Genomic DNA, 27057 nt, shown 5'->3' with positions numbered 1-27057 from the left:
TCCACTACTGGCACTTCATGCGTGATGAGACCTGGGTGGTGGCAGAGAGTCTCACAGCCTGGAGGAGGAAGCTGTTTCCCATCCGAACAGCTCTTGTCCTATTGCTATGGTACCTCCTGCCTGATGGTAGGGGGTCAAAGAGATTGTTAGATAGATGGGAGGGATCGTGGACAATGCTAAGGGCCCTGAGGATGCAGCACTCCTGATAACACACACAATCAACCCATCAGGAACAGATACTACCCCTCAACCAGCAAAGTCTTGAACCAGAAGGGATAACCTCACTCAACTTCACTCACCCCGTCATGGAAATGTTCCCACCAAGGACTCACTTTCAAGGACACTTCATCTCATGCTCTTGATATTTATTGCTTACTTATTTACTATTATTATTATCATTTCTTTTTTTGTACAGTTTGTTGTCTTCTGCATTCTGGTTGAATGCTCAAGTGTTGTGGACTTTGACTGATTCTGTGATGGATATTATTCCATAGATTTATTGAGTGTGCCTACAAGAAAATGAATCTCAGGATTGTATATGGTGACAATTATGTACTTTGATAAAAAAATTTACTTTGTACTTTCAAATATTTTTGATGGGTGGAAGAGAGACACAAAGATCCTCTCAGCAGTCTGTAAGCCCTTGTGATGCTCTCCACGTACACAGCACTGAGTGCCACTCATTACAGGATGAAACACCGCATTAAACTCCCAGCCTGTAATTAAGCTCTGAATTGTTAAACCCCTTCCTTGTGAATTTCCCAATGATGAATTCCAAAGATAGTTGTACAACAAAGGCAAACGTTATTGCTTCAGATAATTAACTGTATTTATTGTTACACTATCCAGGGTGCATACTGAGTATGAAGGAAGTTAATTATAAAAACAGCTCCTTCAAGTTCCCATAGCCCGGGTGGAGGTGGTGAGGGATGGAGTGAGGACACTCTAGTAAATGCTTCCAATGACTTGCGTCACGAACAGCCTCTGATCACGAGGTCCAGCTCCTGGCCTTCTCATGTGGCTTAGCTTCTAAGCCTGGCATTGCTGTTTCTACTGACGGAAGGAGGAGCGAAGGTGGGTACAAGTGCCTTTGTTACCACTGGGTTACCAGTTGCTTTGGGCAGATGGGGCTTGGCAGCAGTGGTTGGCAGCTCATCTAAAAGGAAAATTTTGATGTCAAACCTCCACTGCCTTGGGGCCACACCCACTCATGGGGAAAGCCAGAGAGAAAAGTCCGGAGCCGAGTCCCTAAGGCAGTCCGTTGCTGAGTTCAACGCTGAATGGCAACTCCCGCTGAAATGTACGTTTGTTCGGATTCGTCAGCTACGTGGAGAGGAGTAACAGTTTGCTGTCCAGATTGTACTGCCCTGGCTTGTGTAAACCGCATGCAAGCAACGTCCATGCTGCACCCAGGCAATAAAAATTAGAAACATCACAGTTCCGGAAAATATTTTGATTCATCCTCCAAGAGGAGCACAACTTCTCTTGCACACTGTTTACACAAGCCAGGTTTACACAATGCCATGATTTGGAGGCTTAGGGCAATGAAAGGTTCTAGGGGAAAGGCAGACAGGTGGAGATGAGTCCATGGCCAGAACAGCCATGATCTTAATGAACGATGGAGCAGGCTCGATGGGCCAGATGGCCTACTCCTGCTCCTATTTCTTAAGTTCTTATGTCCTTACCTACCACAATGAGCTGCAGAGTTATGCCCCCTTGCATCAGGGCTTCATACTTTGGCTCTGGGCAGAATAACCCATGCCAAACAGGTCAAAGGATAGAGGCCAGAGTAAAACTGTTGATTCTGTACCCAGCTTACGCCAGACCCTTCTGTACCCAGATCACCCCGTACCCCTCTGTACCCAGATCACCCCGTACCCCACTGTACCCAGATCATCCCGTACCCCACTGTACCCAGTTCACCCCGTACCCCTCTGTACCCAGATCACCCCGTACCCCTCTGTACCCAGATCACCCCGTACCCCTCTGTACCCAGTTCGCTCTGTATCTCTGTACCCAGTTCACCCCGTACCCCTCTGTACCCAATTCACCCCGTACTCCTCTGGACCCCATTCACCCCGTACCCCTCTGTACCCCATTCACCCCATACCCCTCTGTACCCAGTTCACCCTGTATCTCTGTACCCAGTTCACCCCGTACCCCTCTGTACCCAGTTCACCCTGTATCTCTGTACCCAGTTCACCCCGTACCCCTCTGTACCCAGTTCGCTCTGTATCTCTGTACCCAGTTCACCCCGTACCCCTCTGTACCCAGTTCACCTCGTGTCTTATAAAGGTTCAGCATTATCTCCTTGTTTTTATATTCTTTTCCCCTTGAAATGAATGCCAACATTGTGTTTGCCTTCTTCACCACAGACTCGACCTGTGTAAAAATCTTTACGTTACCTCTCCATCTAAATGTGCAATCATAGTAATTTATAATAAATAGAACAGTCAATGTAATATCCAGTACACTCAAATCAGTGTGAGTTAATCAGTCTGATGGCCTGGTGCAGAAGCTGTCCCGGAGCCTGTTGGTCCTGGCTTTTATGCTGCGGTACCGTTTCCCGGATGGTAGCAGCTGGAATAGATTGTGGTTGGGATGGTTTGGGTCCTCAGTGATCCTTCAGGCCCTTTTTACGCACCTGTCTCTGTAAACGTCCTGAATCATGGGAAGTTCACAACTACAGATGCGCCGGGCTGTTCACACCACTCTCTGCAGATTCCTCGATTGAGGGAAGTACAGTTCCCACACAGTGATGCAGCCAGTCAGGATGCTCTCAGTTGTGGCCCTGTAGAAAGTCCTCAAGGTTTGAGGGCCCATACCAAACTTCCTCAACTGTCTGAGGTGAAAGAGGGGCTGTTGTGCCTTCTTCACCACACAGCCGGTGTGTACAGACCACATGAGGTCCTCGGTGATGTGGATACCGAGGAGCTTAAAGCTGTTGACCCTCTCAACCCCAGATCCAGTGATGTCAATGGGGGTTAGCCCGTCTCCATTCCTCCTGTAATCCACAACCAGCTCCTTCGTTTCTGCGACATCGAGGGACAGGCCACCTCGTCATTGTTCTCCCCATTTAGATAATAGTCCGCACTCCAAAAATTATTATCTTACATAGGTTAGTGAGGGAGTCGAATTGAGCAGCAGGCCGCAGAGTCCGGGATCGGCGCTGTTACCATGGAGACGCGGCTGAACAAACTTTATTGTTCCTGTTCGCCGCGCGGTGCAGGTCGGGACAAGATGGCGGTGCGGGAGACGGCGAGGAGCGGAGGCAATGTGGTAAGTGAGGAAGGAAGGGGTAGGAAAGAGACAGGGAGATGTAGGGCTGTCAAGGGGGAACAGGGTGAGGGAGGGAGGTGATGGAAGGGGAGTACGAAAGGGCGGAGGGGAGCCGAGCGAGAACGGGGTTAGAGAAGTTTTGTAGGGAGGAGGCGAAGGAAGAAAGATGGGAGAGGGTGGGATAGTGAGGTAGGGTAGTGGAGTAGAGGAATCGAAGGAGGTAGGACAATGGAGAGCGCTGAAGTGGGGGAATTAAATGAGAGGGTACGGAGATAGGACAGTGAAGGAACGTGAGTTAGTGGAGTCGAAAGAGAGTGGGTGGGGAGGTGGGGTAGTGAGGTAGGGCAGGGAGAGGTGAGTAGGGAGTCTAAGGAGAGAGTGGGTAGGGAGGTGGGGTAGTGAGGTAGGGGAGTGGGGTGGAGAGAGAGGAAGGGGGCATGGAGTTGAAGGAGGAGAGTTAGGACAGTGGGGAGGGGAGGTTAGGGTGGACCCAGGGAGAGTTATGTGGTGGTGAGGAGGGAGCAGGAGTAGAGGATGGATTTAAGGGGTTGGAGAGGTGGTGGAGGGAAAGAAACAATGATAGTCTTGTGGCTTATCACCAGCAACAATGAGATGGCCTGCAGGGTGGAGGAACTCCAGACCTTGTGCCAGACAAATAACTTCTTCCTCAATGTTAACAAGACAAAGAAAATGGTTATCGACTTCAGGAGAGCTCTCACCACTCACACTCCTCTACATCGTCAGCACAGAAGTGGAAACTGCAAGCTGTTTCAAACTTCTGGAAGTGCACAAACTTGCATTCCCTCATGTGCGGAGACCACATCCTACACAATCAGGAAAGCTTACCAATGCCTCTTCTTTCTGAAGAGAGCTGGTCTTTGCACATTCATACTCGTGCAACAGAGGGCATCCTGAGAAGCTGCACCACTGCAGGTACTGTGCTGCACTGTGGCAGACAGGAAGGCTCTAGTTAAACACTGTTTAACACATCTTTGTCTTGTAACAGCCTACTTGCCATTAAGGACATAACAGAATCAGGTTTGTTATCTGTGTTGTGTGTCGTGAAATTTGATAACTTAGCAGCAACACATAGAAGAGGAATCGTAAGTAAATCAATGACAGTACACTGAATAGATTAATGTCGTGCCAAAACAAATAATATGGATTGTAAAACTGAGGTAGTGTTCAAGGGTTCGATGTCCGTTTAGGAATCAGATGGCAGAGGGGAAGAAGCTGTTCCTAAATCACTGAGTTTGTGCCTTCAGGCTTCTGTACCTCCTAACAGTGAGAAAAGGGCATGCCCTGGGTGCTGGAGGTCCTTAATAATGGACGCTGCCTTTCTGAGACACCGCTCCTTAAAGATGTCCTGGGAACTTTGTAGGCAAGGACCCAAGATGGAGCTGACTAGATTTACAACCCTCAGCAGCTTCTTTCGGTCCTGTGCCCCCCCCCCCCCCCCAAATCCAAGACAGTGATGCAGCCTGTCAGAATGCTCTCCACGATACATCTGTAGAAGTTTTTGAGTGTATTTGTTGACGTGCCAAATCTCTTCAATCTCCTAATGAAGTGTAGTCACTGTCTTGCCTTCTTTATAACTGCATCAATATGTTGGGACCAGGTTAGATCCTCAGAGATCTTGACACCCAGGAACTTGAAACTGCTCACTCTCTCCACTTCTGATCCCTCAATGAGGATTGGTATGTGTTCCTTGTCTTTGTCCACAATCAGCTCTTTCATCTTACTGATGTTGATTGCAAGGTTGTTGCTGTGACACCATTCCACTAGTTGGCATATCTCGCTCCTGTACACCCTCTCGTCTCCATCTGAGATTCTACCAACAATGGTTGTATCATCAGCAAATTTATAGATGTTATTTGAGCTATGCCTAAGCACACACCCCTGAGGTGAGCCTGTGTTGATTGTCAGCGAGGAGGATATGTTATCACCAGTCTGCACAGAATGGGGTCTTCCGGTTAGGAAGTCGAGGATCCAATTGCAGAGGGAGGTACAGAGGCCCAGGTTCTATAACTTATTGGTCAGGATTGTGGGAATGATGGCATTAAATGCTGAGCTATAGTCGATGAACAGCATCCTGACATGGGTGTTTGTGTTGTCCAGGTGGTTTAAAGCCATTGAGATTGCATCTGCCACTGACCTATTGCGGCGGTAGGCAAATTACAGTGGGTCCAGGTCCTTGCTGAGGCAGGAGTTCAGTCTAGTCATGACTAACCTCTCAAAGCATTTCATCAGTGTAGCTGTGAGTGCTACTGGGTAAAAGAAAGGCAGCTCACATTATTCTTCTTAGGCACTGGTATAATTGTTGCCAAGTGGGAACTTCTGCCCGTAGCAGTGAGAGGTTGAAGATGTCCTCAAATACTCCCGCCAGTCAGTTGGCACAAGTTTTCAGAGCCTTACCGGGTACTCCACCGGGATCCTCCACCTTGCGAGGGTTCACCCTCTTTAAAGACAGCCTAACATCGGCCTCCGAGACAGAGATCAGAGGGTCACCGGGTGCAGCAGGGATCTTCACAGCTGTCGTTATATTCTCCCTTTCAAAGAGTCCATAGAAGGCATTGAGTTCACCTGGTAGTGAAGCATCACTGCCATTCATGCTACTGGGTTTCACTTTATAGGAACTAATGTTCCTAACCCTAATCCTGCCAGAGTTGTACATCCGATGTCATCTCCAACTTCATTTGAAATTGTCTCTTTGCCCTTGAAATAGCTCTCTGCAAGACAAAGCTGTTTTTTTTTGGTAAAGACCTGGGTATATACAGACTCGATATACATCAAGGTGCCAGTGAAAAACCGGCAACATCATGAAATATCCCACCCACCCTGCTCATAGCTGTTTGTCCCTCTCCCATCAGGGAGGAGGCTACGTCGCATCCACACCAGGACCACCAGACCCAAGCAGTAAGTCTGATCAACACCTTCACACACCCAACCACCACTTTACTGAGTATTGGAAAGATAGATTAGTAGGCAGAGGGGGTGGTGTGGCCCTGTGTATAAGAAATAATATTAAATCATTAGAAAGAGATGACATGGGATTGGAAAGTGTAGAGTCTCTATGGGTTGAGTTAAGAAATGGCAAGGGTAAAAGCACCCTAATGGCAGTTGTATACAGGCCTCCAAACAGTAGCTGGGGTGTGGATTACAAATTGCAGCAGGAGATGGAAAAGGTGTGTCAGAAAGGCAATGTCATGATAATCGTTGGGGATTTTAACATGAAAGTGGATTGGGAAAACCAGGTCAGTATTGGACCTCAGGAGAGAGAATTTGTAGAATGTCTAAAGGATGGCTTTTTAGAACAGCTTGTTGAGCCCACTAAAGGTGCGCTGGATTAGGTATTGTGCAATGATCTGGAGGTGATAAGAGAGCTTAGGGTTAAGGAACCCTTGGGGAACAGTGATCACAGTATGATCGAGTTCACTTTGAAATTTGGGAAGGAGAAAGTAAATTCCAATTTATCGGTATTACAGTGGAATAAAGGATATTACAACGGCATGAGAGAGGAACTTCCAGCCAAAGTTGACTGGAAAGGGACACTGGCAGGAAGGACAGCAGAGCAGCAATGGCTGGAGTTTCTGTGGAAAATGAGGGAAGTGCAAGACAGATATATTCCAAATAAGAAGAAATTTTTCAAATGGAAGAAAGACACTACCGTGGCTGACAAGTGAAGTCAGAGTAAAAGTAAAAGCAAAAGAGAGGGCATACAAGGAAGCCAGAGCTAGTGGGAAGATAGAGGATAGGGAAGCTTTTAAAAACTTGCAGAAGGAAACTAAGAAGGTCATTAGGAAGGAAAAGATGAATTATGAAAGGAAGCTGGCAACTAATATCAAAGAAGATACTAAAAGCTTTTTTAAGTATATAAAGGGTAAAAGAGAGTTGAGGGTAGATATCGGACCAATAGAAAATGACACTGGATATATTGTAATGAGAGTCGCAGAAATGGCAGAGGAACTGAATGTGTACTTTGCATCAGTCTTCACAGTGGAAGATGTCTGCAGTATACCGGACATTCAAGAGTGTCGGGGAGGTGAAGTATGCGCAGTGAAAATTACAACTGAGAAGGTGCTCAGGAAGCTTAATGGTCTGAGGGTGGATAAATCTCCTGGACCTGATGGAATGCACCCTCGGGTGCTGAAGGAAGTAGCTGGAGAGATTGCGGAGGCGTTAACAATGAATTTTCAAGAATCGGTAGAGTCTGGCATTGTACCGGATGACTGGAAAATTGCAAATGTTACTCAACTATTTAAGAAGGGTAGGAGGCAGCAGAAAGGAGACTATAGACCCGTTAGCCTGACATCAGTGGTTGGAATCAATTGTTAGAGATGAGATTATTGAGTACAGGCAGTCCCTGGGTTACATTCGAGTTCCGTTCCTGAGTCCGTCTTTAAGTCGGATTTGTACGGAAGTCGGAACAAGTACATCCGGTATTATTTAGCGTCAGTTAGTCAAACGTTTGTCTTAGTTTATAGCATATATTTTACCTTTCTATGCATATAAAACACTTAAGAAACGTATGTATTCCAATAATTAAACCATTGCTTTGCTTAGTAATAATTGTAGCTTTCACATGCTCCATTATTCTCACTTCATCCTTTAAAATTGTTCCAATCATTGACCGAATGTAGCCTAACACTTTTCCAATGACCGATGGCGTTTCACCTCTTTCCATACGCTTTATTTCCACTTTATTTTCAATCGTGATCGCCTCCCGTCAATGGAACAGAAACACTGCGGGTGGTGGGTCCCAACCTCCACCGGCTCCCGAGGTCCGCTGGGTCCTAAGGACCACCGCACTGAGACAGGCTAAATGGGACAAGTGGGGGCTGTGCTGGGTTTGGGTATTTGATCCTCCATAATATTCCGCATGGGAATTTAAACTGGAGGTGGCAGTGTGTTTTTTACGAGGTCAAGTTGCAAGCTCGACATCAACCCGGCACGGGAGTGGTCTGTCACTGGATCGAACTCGGGAATCTCTAGCCCGGCGCTGATCTCAGTGCACCACCAGCTGACTGGAACGAGAGGGGATGGCGGGGTCAAGGTGAATCTTACTAAGAAAAATTTAAGCCAAATACAAAGTTAAACACTCAACACAGTGTTAACGACAACAACTGTGGATAACTGTGAGGTTATCCACTTCGGTGGCAAGAACAGGAAGGCAGATTACTATCTAAATGGAGTCAAGTTAGGAAAAGGGGAAGTACAACGAGATCTGGGTGTTCTTGTACATCAGTCAATGAAAGCAAGCATGCAGGTACAGCAGGCAGTGAAGAAAGCTAATGGCATGCTGGCCTTTATAACAAGAGGAATTGAGTATAGGAGTAAAGAGGTCCTTTTGCAGCTGTACAGGGCCCTGGTGAGACCCCACCTGGAGTATTGTGTGCAGTTTTGGTCTCCAAATTTGAGGAAGGACATTCTTGCTATTGAGGGAGTACAGCGTAGGTTCACAAGTTTAATTCCCGGAATGGCGGGACTGTCATATGTTGAAAGATTGGAGCGACTGGGCTTGTATACACTGGAATTTAGAAGAATGAGATTGAAACATATAAGATTATTAAGGGATTAGACACGCTGGAGGCAGGAAGCATGTTCCCGCTGATGGGTGAGTCTAGAACTCGAGGCCACAGTTTAAGAATAAGGGGTAGGCCATTTAGAACAGAGATGCGGAAAAACTTTTTCACCCAGAGAGTGGTGGATATGTGGAATGCTCTGCCCCAGAAGGCAGTGGAGGCCAAGTCTCTGGATGCTTTCAAGAGAGAGTTAGATAGAGCTCTTATAGATAGCGGGGTCAGGGGATATGGGGAGAGGGCAGGAACGGGGTACTGATTGTGTATGATCAGCCATGATCACAGTGAATGGTGGTGCTGGCTAGAAGGGCCGAATGGCCTACTCCTGCACCTATTGTCTATTGACTTAAAATGGCGGACGGCGTTCTCCTTTCTCGGTTCATGAGTATGAGTTGTCCGTAAGTTGGACGTTCGTAACTCAGGGATTACCTGTACCTGGAGGCACATGACAAGATAGGCCAAAGCCAGCATGGTTTCCTGAAAGGAAAATCCTACCTGACAAACCTACTGCAATTATTTGAGGAAATTACAAGCAGGGTAGACAAAGGAGATGTAGTAGATGTGATGTACTTGGTTTTCAGAAGGCCTTTGCAAGGTGCCACACATGAGGCTGCTTAGCAAGATAAGAGCCCATGGAATTACAGGGCAGTTACTAGCATGGGTGGAGCATTGGCTGGTCGGCAGAAAGCAGAGTGGGAATAAAGGGATCCTATTCTGGCTGGCTGCTGGTTACCAGTGGAATTCCACAGCGGTCGGTGCTGGGACTGCTTTTTATGGTTTAGACTTTGTGGCTAAGTATGCTGATAATGCAAAGATAGGTTGATCAGTGGGTAGTGTTGAGCAAACAGACTTAGATAGTTTAGGGGAATGGGCAAGAAGTAGCAAATGAAATACAATGTTGGAAAGTGTCTGGTCATGCATTTTGGTGGAAGAAATAAACGGCCAGACTATTACTTAGATGGGGAGAGAATGCAAAATGCAAAGATGCAAAGGGACTTGGGAGTCCTTGTGCAGATTAACCTAAAGGTTAACCTCCAGGTTGAGTCAGTGGTGAAGAAGGCAAATGCAATGTTGGCATTCATTTCTAGAGGTATAGAATATAAGAGCAGGGATGTGAGGTTGAGGCTCTATAAGGCACTCATGAAACCACACAGAGTATTGTGTGCAGTTTCGGGCTCCTTATTTTAGAAAGAATATACTGACATTGGAGAGGGCTCAGAGAAGATTCATGAGAATGATTCCAGGAATGAAAGGGTTATTGTATGAGGAACATCTGGCAGCTCTTGGGCTGTATTCCCTGGAGTTCAGGAGAATGAGGGGGGATCTCACAGAAACATTCTGAATGTTAAAAGTCCTGAACAGATTAAATATGGCAAAGTTATTTCCCATGGTAGGGGATTCTAGGACAAGAGGGCACGACTTCAGGATTGAAGGATGTCCATTTAGAACAGAGATGCGGAGAAATTACTTTAGTCAGAGGGTGGTAAATCTGCGGAAGTTTTTGCCACGAGCAGCTGTGGAGGCCAAGTCATTGGGTGTGTTTAAGGCAGAGATAGACAGGTTCTTGATTAGCCAGGGTGTCAAAGGGTATGGGGAGAAGGCAGGGGAGTGGGGATGACTGGGAGAATTGGATCAGCCGATGATACAATGAGCTGACTGGATGGACCGAATGGCCTACTTTTGCTCCCATATCTTATGGTCTTACTTTATCGTTTCCTGTCAGTCACCTTGTGTCCTCCTGAGCCTAATGTCTCTTATGGGCATTATAATCAATGTATATCGGCTATCTGATGTAGTTATAGTGTTTTGTAAATTATTGTTGTCTCTATCTAATCATATTTTGTTTGGAGTAACAATGGTTTCGTTCTCCTTCACTCTTGGAATTGGAAATGACATGAAACCATCTTGAATCTTGAGCGTGTGATTGAAGTAGAGAAGAGCTGGAGATCGGAGTGTGTTTGGGGTAGGGGGTGTAGTGGTCACAGACGTCTGCACCCCAACCCTTTTCCCTAAATGGCCTCTGTCCGCCTCACCCCCCCATTCTCACCATCCCTTCCCCTCATCATTCTTTTTGTCCCTGTCCCTCTACCTCCCCCCCCCCCCCCCCGGCCGCAGTGTGTGACACCACACAACCCCACCTGCCACTTTTACCCCCTCTCGTAGTGAAAGACTTCACTCAGTAGGTTCTTGGTGCACAAGGCTCCCCACTGGGGAGGGGGGTGAGAATAGACCTGGGGGTATTTCCCCTCCACCACCTGCAGGGGTCGCTGTTGACGCTGTCCTGTTATGTTCCAGCAGAGGAAGCGGTACTGGGAGGCCGAGGGGGATGCAGGAACACAGGTCTCCCCCGCCAAGAGAGTCCGAGGAAAAGCAGCTGCCAACAACAAACCACACAAACCCTGGAGAAGACCAACCCACGGCCCGTCAGCTATGTCAGAAACACAGGTCTCCCCCGCCAAGAGAGTCCAAGGAAAAGCAGCTGCCAACAACAAACCACACAAACCCTGGAGAAGACCAACCCACGGCCCGTCAGCTATGTCAGGGGTGAGTGTTCGCTGGGCTCGGGTGAGGGTGAGGGAGAACCAGTGTACCTGGCACGGGACCCATGTGGTCTTTCTGATCTCGGGTGGCTCCAGGGCTGTGTGTGCCCTCCCAAGTGACGAGGAGGAGAGGGAGTTTGCATGCCATTGCAGCTCAGGGCATCAGAGCTCAGTTCTGACACCATCTCGAAGGTCCTTCTTGTGACCACCTGAGTTTCCTCTGGTGCTCCAGTTCCCTCTCACGGTCCAAAGACGGACCAGTTATTCATCATAAATTGTCCCGTGGTTAGGCTACGGCTAAATTGGGTTGTTGGGTGGCGGGCTCAAAGGGCGAGAAGAGCTTGCTACACAATGTATCTCAAATAAATAAAAATATCGGGGTGGACAGGGAGGGGAAATGAATGGAGGGGGGGGACAGGGAGGGGAAATTAATGGAGAGAGGGAGGGGGTGGACAGGGAATGGATGAATGGATATGGAGGGAGGGAGGGGCTATGAATGGAAGGAGGGGGTGATGGAGGTACCGGGATGGGGAGGGAAGGAGGTATCTGGGTGTTCCTTCGTATATGATTGGAGAGAGGGAGGGAGTGGGGCTGGACAGGGAATGGATATGGAGGGAGGGAGTGATGGAGGTACCGGGATGGGGAGGGAAGGGGGTATCTGGGTGTCCCTTCATATATGTGGTTTTCCCCACGTTACCCCCCCCCCGGTCTCTGGGTTTCTCGATGTCCCAGAGTCTGGGTGTCAGTGTGGCCGCTCCATTGACAAGGCTCTCTGTGCTGACCATATACCCTCCTCTGCAGCGGAAGGACCCTTTCCCAGGGCCAGCTCCCCTCCCTGACGAAGCACTGGAGAAGTACAAGCGAGGAAAAGACGTCCAAATGGTGAGTGGTTCTGTCCTGCAGGGAGGTATCACTGCAATTTACAACCCCCCCCCCCCCCCCCCCCGTGTCCCCACACCTTCTCTCAACACAGGGACAGAGCAGGAGAGCACACGACCCAGCAAAACTGCCCCACTCTTCCTTGCGAGCGTGGCTGATCTCTGCAGGCACCAGTCTCCTTGTCTTTGACATCTCTCAGTTGTTTGATCTCGTCAAGTCAAGTCAAGTCACTTTTATTGTCATTTCGACCACAACTGCTGGTACAGTACATAGTAAAAATGAGACAACGTTTTTCAGGACCATGGTGTTACATGACGCAGTACAAAAACTAGAATGAACTACATAAAAAACAACACAGAAAGCTGCTCTAGACTACAGACCTACACAGGACTGCGTAAAGTGCACAAAAACAGTGCAGGCATTACAACAAAATAATAGGTCCGTAGGACAGTTAGGTGTCAGTCCAGGCTTCGGGTATTGAGGAGTCTGATAGCTTGGGGGAAGAAACTGTTACATAGTCTGGTTGTGAGAGCCCGAATGCTTCAGTGCCTTTTCCCAGACGGCAGCAGGGAGAAGAGGGGTGCATGGGGTCCTTCATAATGCTGTTTGCTTTGCGGATGCAGCGTGTAGTGTAAATGTCCGTGATGGCAGGAAGAGAGACCCTGATGATCTTCTCAGCTGACCTCACTATCCGCTACAGGGTCTTGCGATCTGAGATGATGCAATTTCCGAACCAGGCAGTGATGCAGCTGCTCAGGATGCTCTCAATACAACCCCTGTAGAATGTGATGAGGATGGGGGATTGCAGAAAGTAGAGACGCTGCTGGGCTTTCTTTGCTATGGAGCTGGTGTTAAGGGACCAGGTGAGATTCTCCGCCAGGTGAACACCAAGAAATTTGGGGCTTTTAACGATCTCTACCGAGGAGCCATCGATGTTCAGCAGGGAGTGGTCGCTCCATGCCCTCCTGAAGTCAACAACCATCTCTTTTGTTCACATTCAGAGACAGGTTGTTGGCTCTGCACCAGTCCGTTAGCCGCTGCACCTCCTCTCTGTAAGCTGACTCGTCGTTCTTGCTGATGAGACCCACCACAGTCCTGTCATTGGCGAACTTGATGATGTGGTTCGAGCTGTGTGTTGCAGCACAGTTGTGGGTCAGCAGAGGGAACAGCAGTGGACTGAGCACACAGCCCTGGGGAGCCCCCGTGCTCAGTGTGATGGTGTTGGAGATGCTGCTCCCGATCCGGACTGACTGAGGTCTCCCAGTCAGGAAGTCTAGGATCCAGTTGCAGAGGGAGGTGTTCAGGCCCAGTAGGCTCAGCTTTCCAATCAGTTTCTGAGGGATGAATGTGTTAAATGCTGAACTGAAGTCTATGAACAGCATCTGTGAAATGTCTCTACTTTAAATACTGTAGATTCAGGTTAATTAGACCATCAGTTAATCAGGTCAGCTGTTTATTTGGGACAACTCTTAAAGAACAAAATCTAATTGAGAGAACAGCCAGAATTCCCTTTGTTTATTTGGGATACGATGCCGCAAGAGACTGCTGCTCAACAGACGCTAACTGTTAGTGTTAGCTGTGTGCACTTGTTCAGCCATTAAACACACCGTGCTTAGTGATCAGTTTTTGATTAGAGTCGTGTGTTTGTGTTCAAAAAGCAGAAATGTTTGTCACTGATAGTCGGTCAGAAGTAAGCGGCAAAAGACACCTCAGAACTGTTTTACTCACCACGGTTTCGGGCTTCAGAACACCAGGAACAGCCGGGAGTGAAAATGAAACAATTTCAACGCTTCAGCAAGTTAGGAGCTATGAAGAATTAGAAGGCATTGACAATGAAAATGAAGATTTGGAGGTTGAAAGCATTGTATGAAGGCAGTGCATTGTCTGAGCTGATTGTGTTCATTTACTACGTTGGATGAATTCCTCTGTCGGTAGCTATCAGGAACTAATTCACAGTTTTATAGGTACAGTACCACTGACACTTCTGTATTTGATTTAAGTACATAATTTGTTACTCAGTTAAATGATAGTTTTGTCTTTTTTAATATTTTTTTTAACTGCTTCTGTGAAGTGGAAGCTAACTGGGCCAAAATGTACTAGTACCGAGATCCACAGAATGAGTAGTGATTCAGCCCTCTCGGGGAGGTGTGTTCCAGAGATTCACCACGCTGAAGTTGTACTGCACTGTGTTCCATCTGAGCCAAGACGTACTGCAGCTAGTCACCGCATCACATTGCACAGCAGCAGGCCCTTTGGCCCATCTTATCCATGCTGGGCAACAGGTACCATCTTCACCGACAAGGGTCTGAGCCCACAATGTTGACTCTGCATGGGCGCTGCTGCATCTGCACGATGTCCTGTGTCCATCTTCATCAGTCCTGTTAGCATCCCCTCACATTACCTATTCGCGTACTGTGAGGAAAGCGCTGGCTGTCTACTAACTGGGTGCCATGGAAGCGCAGTGGTTGGCGTGATGCTGTTACAGCTCGGAGTTCAACTCCAGCATCATCTGTCAGCAAGGTTGTACATTTCTCCCTGTGTGTGCTCGGGTTTCCTCCCACAGTCCAAAGATATTAGTAGGTTAATTAGTAGGCCCGAGAGGCCTGCTCTGTGCTGTATCTCTAAATAAATAAACGGTGGGGTTGAGATTCAAAATTCAGATCGACTCATCACATGTACATGAAACCCCTTTTTACTGGGTGTCATTAGAGATGTGGCCCGTTAGCCCCTCGCTAACAGCTACAGACTCAGCGGTACGAAAACCTTTCTCAGACTCCATGCATCTTGGGTTGGTATGACTTGGGTCCCACCAAAACTGGGAAGTTGGGATGTCTTGATCACCCGAACCCCTATCTGTGCAAGTACTGTATAAATACTGCCCCCATGCAATTAGCTGTTGGCAAGAAATAACATTGTACACTGCCTACAATTATAAAGGAAGTATATTTACAAACGTCAGCTTCATCCAACACTTAGTAGGAAGAAGAAAAGGAAAGAAGTGAAAAGGGCCCATTCTAGTTAAACCAGCCCAAGTTGGAGCTCATCTTGAAGTGGTCTGGACCAGGAGTCTGCAGGAAAGCACACGCCCCCTTCCATGTGTCGCTTGAACTCTACCTCAAACAAACGGGCTCCTCCATGAGAGTAGCAGCGGACCAACCGATTCAAAAAGAGAGAGAGCTTTGCACACGTCGGGGAGAGGAGTTTTGAAAAAGGAGCGTTTTGTGGGGCTCGGCGCGTTAACAGCGGATCAATCGATTTGCAGAAAGAGAGCTTTGCACACGTCAGGGAGAAGAATTTTAAAAAAGAGCATTTCGTGGGGCTGAGTGCATTAGCGGCAGACCGATCGATTCACAACTCATTAGCAGAAGCAATTAAAAGCAAAGTGGGTCAAAGCAGAGCAGCCATGTGTGAGTGGACCAGAGTAGGAGTGGGAACTTGAGACTTAGGCTCAAGAGGCTTCAACGAGGGGGCACCGGCAAGTAGCAAGGAAGGCTTTTGTAGTTGTTGAGTAAGAAGTCACTAAATCACAGCTAATTAAAGCGATGATGCAGGATGGGGTGATGTGCTGTGGCTGCATGATGTGGGAGCTGGTGGGCCCCATTGCGGTTCCTGGTGACCACATCTGCAGCGAGTGTCGGCTGCTCGAGGAACTCAGGCTCAAAGTTGATGACCTGGAATCTGAGCTTCAAACACTGTGGCACATCAGGGAGGGGCGGGTTCCCTGGATTCTCTGTGCCGGAGATAGTCATACCCGTTGGATTAGCTGCCACAACTTCAGGCTGTGTCAGGGACAAGAGGGTGTGACTGTGTGTGAGGCGGGTAGAGGTTACAAGAGACAGTGATGGAGGAGCCTCAGCCCTTCAGCTTGTCCATCAGGTTTGAGAGGGGGCGGGTTCCCTGGATTCTCTGTGCCGGAGGTGGGCATACCCGTTGGAGGAGGAGTGATGGAGGAGCCTCTCAGGTTTGAGAGGGGCGGGTTCCCTGGATTCTCTGTGCCGGAGGTAGTCATACCCGTTGGATTAGCTGCCACAACTTCAGGCTGTGTCAGGGACAAGAGGGTGTGACTGTGTGTGAGGCGGGTAGAGGTTACAAGAGACAGTGATGGAGGAGCCTCAGCCCTTCAGCTTGTCCATCAGGTTTGAGAGGGGGCGGGTTCCCTGGATTCTCTGTGCCGGAGGTGGGCATACCCGTTGGAGGAGGAGTGATGGAGGAGCCTCTCAGGTTTGAGAGGGGGCGGGTTCCCTGGATTCTCTGTGCCGGAGGTGGGCACACCCGTTGGATTAGCTTGTCCATCAGGTTTGAGAGGGGGCGGGTTACCTGTATTCTCTGTGCCGGAGGTGGGCACACCCGTTGGATTAGCTTGTCCATCAGGTTTGAGAGGGGGCGGGTTCCCGGGATTCTCTGTGCCGGAGGTGGGCATACCCGTTGGAGGAGGAGTGATGGAGGAGCGTCTCAGGTTTGAGAGGGGGCGGGTTACCTGGATTCTCTGTGCCGGAGGTAGGCATACCCGTTGGAGGAGGAGTGATGGAGGAGCCTCTCAGGTTTGAGAGGGGGCGGGTTCCCGGGATTCTCTGTGCCGGAGGTGGGCACACCCGTTGGAGGAGGAGTGATGGAGGAGCCTCTCAGGTTTGAGAGGGGGCGGGTTCCCTGGATTCTCTGTGCCGGAGGTGGGCATACCCGTTGGAGGAGGAGTGATGGAGGAGCCTCTCAGGTTTGAGAGGGGGCGGGTTCCCGGGATTCTCTGTGCCGGAGGTGGGCACACCCGTTGGAGGAGGAGTGATGGAGGAGCCTCTCAGGTTTGAGAGGGGGCGGGTTCCCTGGATTCTCTGTGCCGGAGGTGGGCATACCCGTTGGAGGAGGAGTGATGGAGGAGCCTCTCAGGTTTGAGAGGGGGCGGGTTCCCGGGATTCTCTGTGCCGGAGGTGGGCATACCCGTTGGAGGAGGAGTGATGGAGGAGCCTCTCAGGTTTGAGAGGGGGCGGGTTCCCTGGATTCTCTGTGCCGGAGGTGGGCACACCCGTTGGAGGAGGAGTGATGGAGGAGCCTCTCAGGTTTGAGAGGGGGCGGGTTCCCGGGATTCTCTGTGCCGGAGGTGGGCACACCCGTTGGAGGAGGAGTGATGGAGGAGCCTCTCAGGTTTGAGAGGGGGCGGGTTCCCTGGATTCTCTGTGCCGGAGGTGGGCATACCCGTTGGAGGAGGAGTGATGGAGGAGCCTCTCAGGTTTGAGAGGGGGCGGGTTCCCGGGATTCTCTGTGCCGGAGGTGGGCATACCCGTTGGAGGAGGAGTGATGGAGGAGCCTCTCAGGTTTGAGAGGGGGCGGGTTCCCTGGATTCTCTGTGCCGGAGGTGGGCATACCCGTTGGAGGAGGAGTGATGGAGGAGCCTCTCAGGTTTGAGAGGGGGCGGGTTCCCTGGATTCTCTGTGCCGGAGGTGGGCACACCCGTTGTAGGAGGAGTGATGGAGGAGCCTCAGCCCTTCAGCTTGTCCATCAGGTTTGAGAGGGGAGGGTTCCCTGGATTCTCTGTGCCGGAGGTGGGCATACCTTTGTGCCACAAGTTGACTGACCTTGTTTCAAATACTACAGGCATTCAAATTAAGTGCCCTTACACTCATTGTACTTTTAAAATCTTGCAATCTTTTACTCTTTTGCACTTGACTTTTCTTTACTTCACTCTTTTTTCTTTTTTATCTTTTGCTTTTTCTTTATCCACACTTTCTTTATTACTTTATTTCTCCAATCCGTTGAACTCAGTCTCTCTCTCCCCCCCCCCCCCCCCCCTGCCCAGTTATCATGGGGGACCATAACTTGCACCTAGATTGGGTGAATCAAGTTGGTCGAGGCAGTCTTGAGGAGAACTTCATAGAAGGCATCCATGTTGGCTTTCTTGAACAGCACGTTACTGAACCTACAAGGCAACGTGCTATTTTAGATCTGGTCCTGTGCAACAAGACAGGTAAAATTAGTGATCTTGTGGTTGGGGAAAGAGTGATCATGGTATGATTGAGTTTCTGATACAAATGGAGGGTGCAACAGATCAATCTAAAGCCAGTCTGTTATGTCTAAACAATGGCGACTACAATGGGATGAGGGAGGATTTGGAACACAGGCTGTATGGTGGGTCAGTTGAGGAACAGTAGAAGACTTTGAAAGATTTTTCATAGTGCTCAACAAAAGTATATTCCAGTTAAAAGCAAGGACAGTTGTTTACAGTTCTGGTCACCGAATTATAGGAAAGATATCAATAAATTAGAGAGAGTGCAGAGACGATTTACTAGGATGTTACCTGGGTTTCAGCACTTAAGTTACAGAGAAAGGTTGAACAAGTTAGGTCTCTATTCATTGGAGCGTAGAAGGTTGAGGGGGGGATTTGATCGAGGTATTTAAAATTTTGAGAGGGATAGATAGAGTTGACGTGAATAGGCTGTTTCCATTGAGAGGGGAGATTCAAACGAGAGGACATGATTTGAGAGTTAGGGGGCAAAAGTTTAAGGGAAACACGAGGGGGTATTTCTTTACTCAGAGAGTGATAGCTGTGTGGAATGAGCTTCCTGTAGAAGTAGTAGAGGCCAGTTCAGTTGTGTCATTTAAGGTAAAATTGGATAGGTATATGGACAGGAAAGGAGTGGAGGGTTATGGGCTGAGTGCGGGTAGGTGGGACTAGGTGAGATTAAGAGTTCGGCATGGATTAGGAGGGCCGGAATGGCCTGTTTCCGTGCTGTGATTGTTATACGGTTATATGGACAGTAAGGTTGGGAACAGCCAGTCATGGATAACTAAGGAAATAAAGGAAGTTATCAAATTAAAAGCTCGTGCATGCAAAGTCGCCAAGAGTAGTGGGAAATTGGAAGATTAGGGAAAACTTTAAAAGCAATAAAGAAAGAAAAGATAGATTTTGAAAATAGACTAGCACAAAATATAAAATTGGATAGTAAAAGTTTTTATAGTTATATTAAGCAGAAAAGGGTGGCCAAATTGAATGTAGGTTCCTTGTAGAATGAGAAGAGGGAATTGATATTGGGTAATGAGGAAATGGCCGAGGCTTTGAATGACTATTTAGGAATGTTGTGTCTGCCAATCAAGATGGTGGAATCTTTAGCTGAAACGCAAACATACTAAAAGCAGGACAGACTGCCCTTCCGGAACTGCCGAAGTGAAATACTTACAGCACAGCAGCAAAACTCTTAACCAGGACGTTACACAGTGAAATACATTGTTTGCAACAATAACCAACATTGACCATGGATGTGGGGGGCAGCCCACAAGTGTCACCACACATTCCAGCACCAAAATAGCATGCTCAGGGTGGTAGATATTTCAGAAGTCAGTCCTTTTAACCTTCTGTGAGCCACTCCAGATACATTGCATCCTCCAAATTTTCATTTTCATTGTAGCAGTCAAGATTATTGTTGATACCTTCAATTTCTTTATTACATTTTCACTCCCAGCTGTTTCTGTCAATTCCAAGCCTAAATACTTGAAACCGCAGTGAGCAATACAGTTCTGACTTGTCTTCTTGCTTATTTTTTGCCAATTATCAGTGACAAAAATCACTGCTTTTTGAACTCAAATGCATACAACTGACACTAATCACAATCAGATCACTCTAGGCACGTGTAGTGTCTAACAGCCACATAACTACATGTGACTGCAACTAGTTAGAAACTGTTCAGCAGCTTTTATACTGTACAGGCAGTCCCCGAGTTATGAACGTCCGACTTACGGACAACTCGTACCTATGAACCGAGGAAGGAGAACGCCATCCGCCATTTTAAGTCCTTGCTGTTGACACAGTGTTGAGTGTTTAACTTTGTATTTGGCTTAAATTTTTCTTAGCTAGATTCACCCTGACCCCCCCCCGGTTCCGGTTGGTTGGTGGCGCAGTGAGCTCAGCGCCCGACTGGGGAACGGAGGTTCCAGAGTTTGATCCAGTGACAGACCGCTCCCGTGCCGGGTTGATGTCGATCCAGTGACTCCCGTACCATCTGTGGCGGGTTGATGTCGAGCTCACAACTCGACCTTGTAAAAACAAAAACACTGCCATCTCCAGTTTAAATACCCACGTGGAATATTGTGGAGGATCAAATACTCAAACCCAGCACAGCCCCCACTTGTCCCATATAACCTGTCTCAGTGCGATGGACTTTCGGACTCGGGGAATTCAGTACGGTGGTCCTTAGGACCCAGCGGACCTTGGGAGCCGGCGGAGGTTGGGACCCGCCGCCCGCAGTGTTTCTGTTCCGTTGATGGGAAGCGATTGCGATTGAAAATAAAGTGGAAATAATAAAGCGATCGGAAAGAGGTGAAACGCCATCTGTCATTGGAAAAGCGTTAGGCTACAGTTGGTCAACGATCGGAACAATTTTAAAGGATAAAGTGAGAATAATGGAGCATGTGAAAGGCCCTGCCCTGACGTAAGCTACAATTATTACTAAGCAACGCAGTAGTTTAATTATTGGAATACATATGTTTCTTAAGTGTTTTATATGCATAGAAAGGTAAAATATATACTATATACTAAGACAAACGTTTGACTAACTGACGCTAAATAATACCGGATGTACTTGTACGTATCCGACTTAAAGACGGACTCAGGAACGGAACTCGTACGTAACCCGGGCACTGCCTGTAGATGTGTAGTGGAGAGTGGATTGACTGGCCTGGTATAGAAACAGCAATGCCTTTGAATGGAAAGTCCTCCAAAAGGTCGTGGATTCAACCCAGTACGTCGCGAGTAAAGCCCTCCCAACCAGTGAGCACATCCATCTGAAATGCTGTCATCGGAGATCCTCACCGCCCAGGACATGGTCTTTTCTTGCTGCTGCCATCAGGTAGAAGGTACAAGAGGTTCAGGGCTCACAGCATCAGGTTCAAGAGCAGTTACTAGCCCTCAGACATCAGGCTCTTCAATAAAAAGGGATAACTAGATTCACCTACACTTGCCCCATCATTGAGAAGTTCCCACAGTTATCTCACTTCATCTCATTATCTCATGTTCCGGTTACGTATTGCTATTTATTTATATTTGCATTTGCACAGTTTGTTGTCATTTGCACTCTGGTTGATCTTTCTTTGATCCTGTTATAGTTCCTAGTCTATAGATTTGCTGAAAATGCTGGCAGGAGAGTGAATCTCACGGTTGTAAATGGCGAACAATGCAGTGGCACAGCATCACAAGCCAACAAACCGAATCCGGGCTGTCTTCTCGATGAGTTTTTGTACTTTAACGGTTGTCCCAAATACGCGCCTCCCCCACAGTACCAGTTAACAAAATCCACTTGACCGAAACGCTGCAGAGTATTAGTGAGGCCCGCCGATTCGGCAACATCCTGATCTGCCGTTGGTTCTCTCCGCAGGGCGAACTGGCTGCCGGGAGGGCGAAAGGAGACCTCCAGAGTCTGCACAAGAAGTCCAAGTACGCTCAGAGACTGGCAGCACGCTTCGACCAACTGCTGCCCGCCGAAGCAGGGTGAGCAGGGGCGGCGAGGAGGAAGTACCCTCCGATGGATGAGGAGGGGGGCAAGAGGGATGGGGTGGTCTCTGTCGGACAGTGAGAGATGGTGAGGGGGGGTGGTCTCTGACAGTGAGAGGTGGTGAGGAGGGGGGTGGTCTCTGTCTGACAGTGAGAGGTGGTGAGGAGGGGGTGGTCTCTGACAGTGAGAGGTGGTGAGGAGGGGGTGGTCTCTGTCGGACAGTGAGAGGTGGTGAGGAGGGGGTGGTCTCTGTCTGACAGTGAGAGGTGGTGAGGAGGGGGGTGGTCTCTGACAGTGAGAGGTGGTGAGGAAGGGGTGGTCTCTGACAGTGAGAGGTGGTGAGGAGGGGGGTGGTCTCTGACAGTGAGACGTGGTGAGGAGGGGGTGGTCTCTGACAGTGAGAGGTGGTGAGGAGGGGGTGGTCTCAGACAGTGAGAGGTGGTGAGGAGGGGGTGTGGTCCCTGTCGGACAGTGAGAGGTGGTGAAGAGGGGGTGGTCTCAGACAGTGAGAGGTGGTGAGGAGGGGGTGGTCTCTGACAGTGAGAGGTGGTGAGGAGGGGATGGTCTCTGACAGTGAGAGGTGGTGAGGAGGGGGTGGTCTCTGACAGTGAGAGGTGGTGAGGAGGGGATGGTCTCTGACAGTGAGAGGTGGTGAGGAGGGGATGGTCTCTGACAGTGAGAGGTGGTGAGGAGGGGTGGTCTCTGACAGTGAGAGGTGGTGAGGAGGGGGGTGGTCTCTGACAGTGAGAGGTGGTGAGGAGGGGGTGGTCTCTGTCGGACAGTGAGAGGTGGTGAGGAGGGGGTGGTCTCTGTCTGACAGTGAGAGGTGGTGAGGAGGGGGTGGTCTCTGACAGTGAGAGGTGGTGAGGAAGGGGTGGTCTCTGTCTGACAGTGAGAGGTGGTGAGGAGGGGGTGGTCTCTGACAGTGAGACGTGGTGAGGAGGGGGTGGTCTCTGACAGTGAGAGGTGGTGAGGAGGGGGTGGTCTCTGACAGTGAGAGGTGGTGAGGAGGGGTTGGTCTCAGTGAGAGGTGGTGAGGAGGGGGTGGTCTCTGAAAGTGAGAGGTGGTGAGGAGGGGGTGGTCTCAGACAGTGAGAGGTGGTGAGGAGGGGGTGGTCTCAGACAGTGAGAGGCGGTGAGGAGGGGTTGGTCTCAGTGAGAGGTGGTGAGGAGGGGGTGGTTGACAGTGAGAGGTGGTGAGGAGGGGGTGGTCTCTGACAGTGAAAGGTGGTGAGGAGGGGGTGGTTTCTGACAGTGAGAGGTGGTGAGGAGGGGGTGGTCTCTGACAGTGAGAGGTGGTGAAGAGGGGGTGGTCTCAGACAGTGAGAGGTGGTGAGGAGGGGGTGGTCTCTGACAGTGAGAGGTGGTGAGGAGGGGGTGGTCTCTGACAGTGAGAGGTGGTGAGGAGGGGATGGTCTCTGACAGTGAGAGGTGGTGAGGAGGGGGTGGTCTCAGACAGTGAGAGGTGGTGAGGAGGGGGTGTGGTCCCTGTCGGACAGTGAGAGGTGGTGAAGAGGGGATGGTCTCTGACAGTGAGAGGTGGTGAGGAGGGGATGGTCTCTGACAGTGAGAGGTGGTGAGGAGGGGATGGTCTCTGACAGTGAGAGGTGGTGAGGAGGGGTGGTCTCTGACAGTGAGAGGTGGTGAGGAGGGGGTGGTCTCTGACAGTGAGAGGTGGTGAGGAGGGGGTGGTCTCTGACAGTGAGAGGTGGTGAGGAGGGGGTGGTCTCAGACAGTGAGAGGTGGTGAGGAGGGGGTGGTCTCTGACAGTGAGAGGTGGTGAGGAGGGGATGGTCTCTGACAGTGAGAGGTGGTGAGGAGGGGGTGGTCTCTGACAGTGAGAGGTGGTGAGGAGGGGGGTGGTCTCAGACAGTGAGAGGTGGTGAGGAGGGGGGTGGTCTCTGTCTGACAGTGAGAGGTGGTGAAGAGGGGGTGGTCTCTGTCTGACAGTGAGAGGTGGTGAGGAGGGGGTGGTCTCTGACAGTGAGAGGTGGTGAGGAGGGGGTGGTCTCTGACAGTGAGAGGTGGTGAGGAGGGGGTGGTCTCTGTCTGACAGTGAGAGGTGGTGAGGAGGGGGTGGTCTCTGACAGTGAGAGGTGGTGAGGAGGGGGTGGTCTCTGTCTGACAGTGAGAGGTGGTGAGGAGGGGGTGGTCTCTGACAGTGAGAGGTGGTGAGGAGGGGGTGGTCTCTGTCGGATGGACAGGTGGTGAGGAGGGGGTGCTCTCTGACAGTGAGAGGTGGTGAGGAGGGGGTGGTCTCTGACAGTGAGAGGTGGTGAGGAGGGGGTGGTCTCTGACAGTGAGACGTGGTGAGGAGGGGGTGGTCTCTGACAGTGAGAGGTGGTGAGGAGGGGGTGGTCTCTGACAGTGAGAGGTGGTGAGGAGGGGTTGGTCTCAGTGAGAGGTGGTGAGGAGGGGGTGGTCTCAGACAGTGAGAGGTGGTGAGGAGGGGTGGTCTCTGACAGTGAGAGGTGGTGAGGAGGGGGTGGTCTCTGACAGTGAGAGGTGGTGAGGAGGGGGTGGTCTCTGTCGGATGGACAGGTGGTGAGGAGGGGGTGGTCTCTCTCTGACAGTGAGAGGTGGTGAGGAGGGGATGGTCTCTGACAGTGAGAGGTGGTGAGGAGGGGGTGGTCTCTGACAGTGAGAGGTGGTGAGGAGGGGGTGGTCTCTGACAGTGAGAGGTGGTGAGGAGGGGGTGGTCTCTGACAGTGAGAGGTGGTGAGGAGGGGGTGGTCTCTGACAGTGAGAGGTGGTGAGGAGGGGGTGGTCTCTGACAGTGAGAGGTGGTGAGGAGGGGGTGGTCTCTGTCGGACAGTGAGAGGTGGTGAGGAGGGGGTGGTCTCTGTCGGACAGTGAGAGGTGGTGAGGAGGGGGTGGTCTCTGTCGGACAGTGAGAGGTGGTGAGGAGGGGGTGGTCTCTGACAGTGAGAGGTGGTGAGGAGGGGGTGGTCTCTGTCGGACAGTGAGAGGTGGTGAGGAGGGGGTGGTCTCTGTCGGACAGTGAGAGGTGGTGAGGAGGGGGTGGTCTCTGACAGTGAGAGGTGGTGAGGAGGGGGTGGTCTCTGTCGGACAGTGAGAGGTGGTGAGGAGGGGGTGGTCTCTGTCGGACAGTGAGAGGTGGTGAGGAGGGGGTGGTCTCTGTCGGATGGACAGGTGGTGAGGAGGGGGTGGTCTCTCTCTGACAGTGAGAGGTGGTGAGGAGGGGATGGTCTCTGACAGTGAGAGGTGGTGAGGAGGGGGTGGTCTCTGACAGTGAGAGGTGGTGAGGAGGGGGTGGTCTCTGACAGTGAGAGGTGGTGAGGAGGGGGTGGTCTCTGACAGTGAGAGGTGGTGAGGAGGGGGTGGTCTCTGACAGTGAGAGGTGGTGAGGAGGGGGTGGTCTCTGACAGTGAGAGGTGGTGAGGAGGGGGTGGTCTCTGACAGTGAGAAGTGGTGAGGAGGGGTTGGTCTCAGTGAGAGGTGGTGAGGAGGGGGTGGTCTCTGACAGTGAGAGGTGGTGAGGAGGGGGTGGTCTCTGACAGTGAGAGGTGGTGAGGAGGGGGTGGTTTCTGACAGTGAGAGGTGGTGAGGAGGGGGTGGTCTCTGACAGTGAGAGGTGGTGAAGAGGGGGTGGTCTCTCTCTGACAGTGAGAGGTGGTGAGGAGGGGGTGGTCTCTGACAGTGAGAGGTGGTGAGGAGGGGGTGGTCTCTGACAGTGAGAGGTGGTGAGGAGGGGGTGGTCTCTGACAGTGAGAGGTGGTGAGGAGGGGGTGGTCTCTGACAGTGAGAGGTGGTGAGGAGGGGGTGGTCTCTGTCTGACAGTGAGAGGTGGTGAGGAGGGGGTGGTCTCTGACAGTGAGAGGTGGTGAGGAGGGGGTGGTCTCTGTCGGATGGACAGGTGGTGAGGAGGGGGTGCTCTCTGACAGTGAGAGGTGGTGAGGAGGGGGTGGTCTCTGACAGTGAGAGGTGGTGAGGAGGGGGTGGTCTCTGACAGTGAGAGGTGGTGAGGAGGGGGTGGTTTCTGACAGTGAGAGGTGGTGAGGAGGGGGTGGTCTCTGACAGTGAGAGGTGGTGAGGAGGGGGTGGTCTCTCTCTGACAGTGAGAGGTGGTGAGGAGGGGGTGGTCTCTGACAGTGAGAGGTGGTGAGGAGGGGGTGGTCTCTGACAGTGAGAGGTGGTGAGGAGGGGGTGGTCTCTCTCTGACAGTGAGAGGTGGTGAGGAGGGGGTGGTCTCTGACAGTGAGAGGTGGTGAGGAGGGGGTGGTCTCTGACAGTGAGAGGTGGTGAGGAGGGGGTGGTCTCTGACAGTGAGAGGTGGTGAGGAGGGGATGGTCTCAGACAGTGAGAGGTGGTGAGGAGGGGCTGGTCGGACAGTGAGAGGTGGTGAGGAGGGGATGGTCTCTGACAGTGAGAGGTGGTGAGGAGGGGATGGTCTCTGACAGTGAGAGGTGGTGAGGAGGGGATGGTCTCTGACAGTGAGAGGTGGTGAGGAGGGGATGGTCTCTGACAGTGAGAGGTGGTGAGGAGGGGATGGTCTCTGACAGTGAGAGGTGGTGAGGAGGGGATGGTCTCTGACAGTGAGAGGTGGTGAGGAGGGGATGGTCTCTGACAGTGAGAGGTGGTGAGGAGGGGATGGTCTCTGACAGTGAGAGGTGGTGAGGAGGGGATGGTCTCTGACAGTGAGAGGTGGTGAGGAGGGGGTGGTCTCTGTCTGACAGTGAGAGGTGGTGAGGAGGGGGTGGTCTCTGTCTGACAGTGAGAGGTGGTGAAGAGGGGGTGGTCTCTGTCTGACAGTGAGAGGTGGTGAGGAGGGGGTGGTCTCTGTCTGACAGTGAGAGGTGGTGAGGAGGGGGTGGTCTCTGTCTGACAGTGAGAGGTGGTGAAGAGGGGGTGGTCTCAGACAGTGAGAGGTGGTGAGGAGGGGGTGGTCTCTGACAGTGAGAGGTGGTGAGGAGGGGATGGTCTCTGACAGTGAGAGGTGGTGAGGAGGGGGTGGTCTCTGACAGTGAGAGGTGGTGAGGAGGGGGTGGTCTCTGACAGTGAGAGGTGGTGAGGAGGGGGTGGTCTCTGACAGTGAGAGGTGGTGAGGAGGGCGTGGTCTCTGACAGTGAGAGGTGGTGAGGAGGGGGTGGTCTCTGACAGTGAGAGGTGGTGAGGAGGGGGTGCTCTCTGACAGTGAGAGGTGGTGAGGAGGGGGTGGTTTCTGACAGTGAGAGGTGGTGAGGAGGGGGTGGTCTCTGACAGTGAGAGGTGGTGAAGAGGGGGTGGTCTCAGACAGTGAGAGGTGGTGAGGAGGGTGTGGTCTCTGACAGTGAGAGGTGGTGAGGA

General features: G+C 50.8%; 1 protein-coding gene across 2 annotated transcripts in view; it reads left to right on the top strand.

The window, feature by feature from the left end:
• The first annotated feature begins 3172 nt into the window (after nucleotides 1–3172).
• Nucleotides 3173–27057, top strand: part of wdr46 (WD repeat domain 46) — an 82317-nt gene continuing 58432 nt past the window's right edge. The window contains exons 1-4 of one of the 2 annotated variants that reach the window (XM_073034872.1): nucleotides 3173–3279; nucleotides 11154–11402; nucleotides 12200–12280; nucleotides 21634–21746. In XM_073034872.1, coding sequence (XP_072890973.1) covers nucleotides 3178–3279; nucleotides 11154–11402; nucleotides 12200–12280; nucleotides 21634–21746 — 545 coding nt within the window. In that variant the 5' untranslated portion in view covers nucleotides 3173–3177. The remainder of the gene's footprint in view (nucleotides 3280–11153; nucleotides 11403–12199; nucleotides 12281–21633; nucleotides 21747–27057) is intronic. The other variant, XM_073034878.1, reaches the window with a different exon arrangement.

This window comes from Hemitrygon akajei, chromosome 2 (genome assembly GCF_048418815.1).
Source record: "Hemitrygon akajei chromosome 2, sHemAka1.3, whole genome shotgun sequence".
In the NCBI taxonomy this organism is placed as follows: Eukaryota; Metazoa; Chordata; class Chondrichthyes; order Myliobatiformes; family Dasyatidae; genus Hemitrygon; species Hemitrygon akajei.
This window is presented reverse-complemented; position numbering and strand designations above follow the sequence as displayed.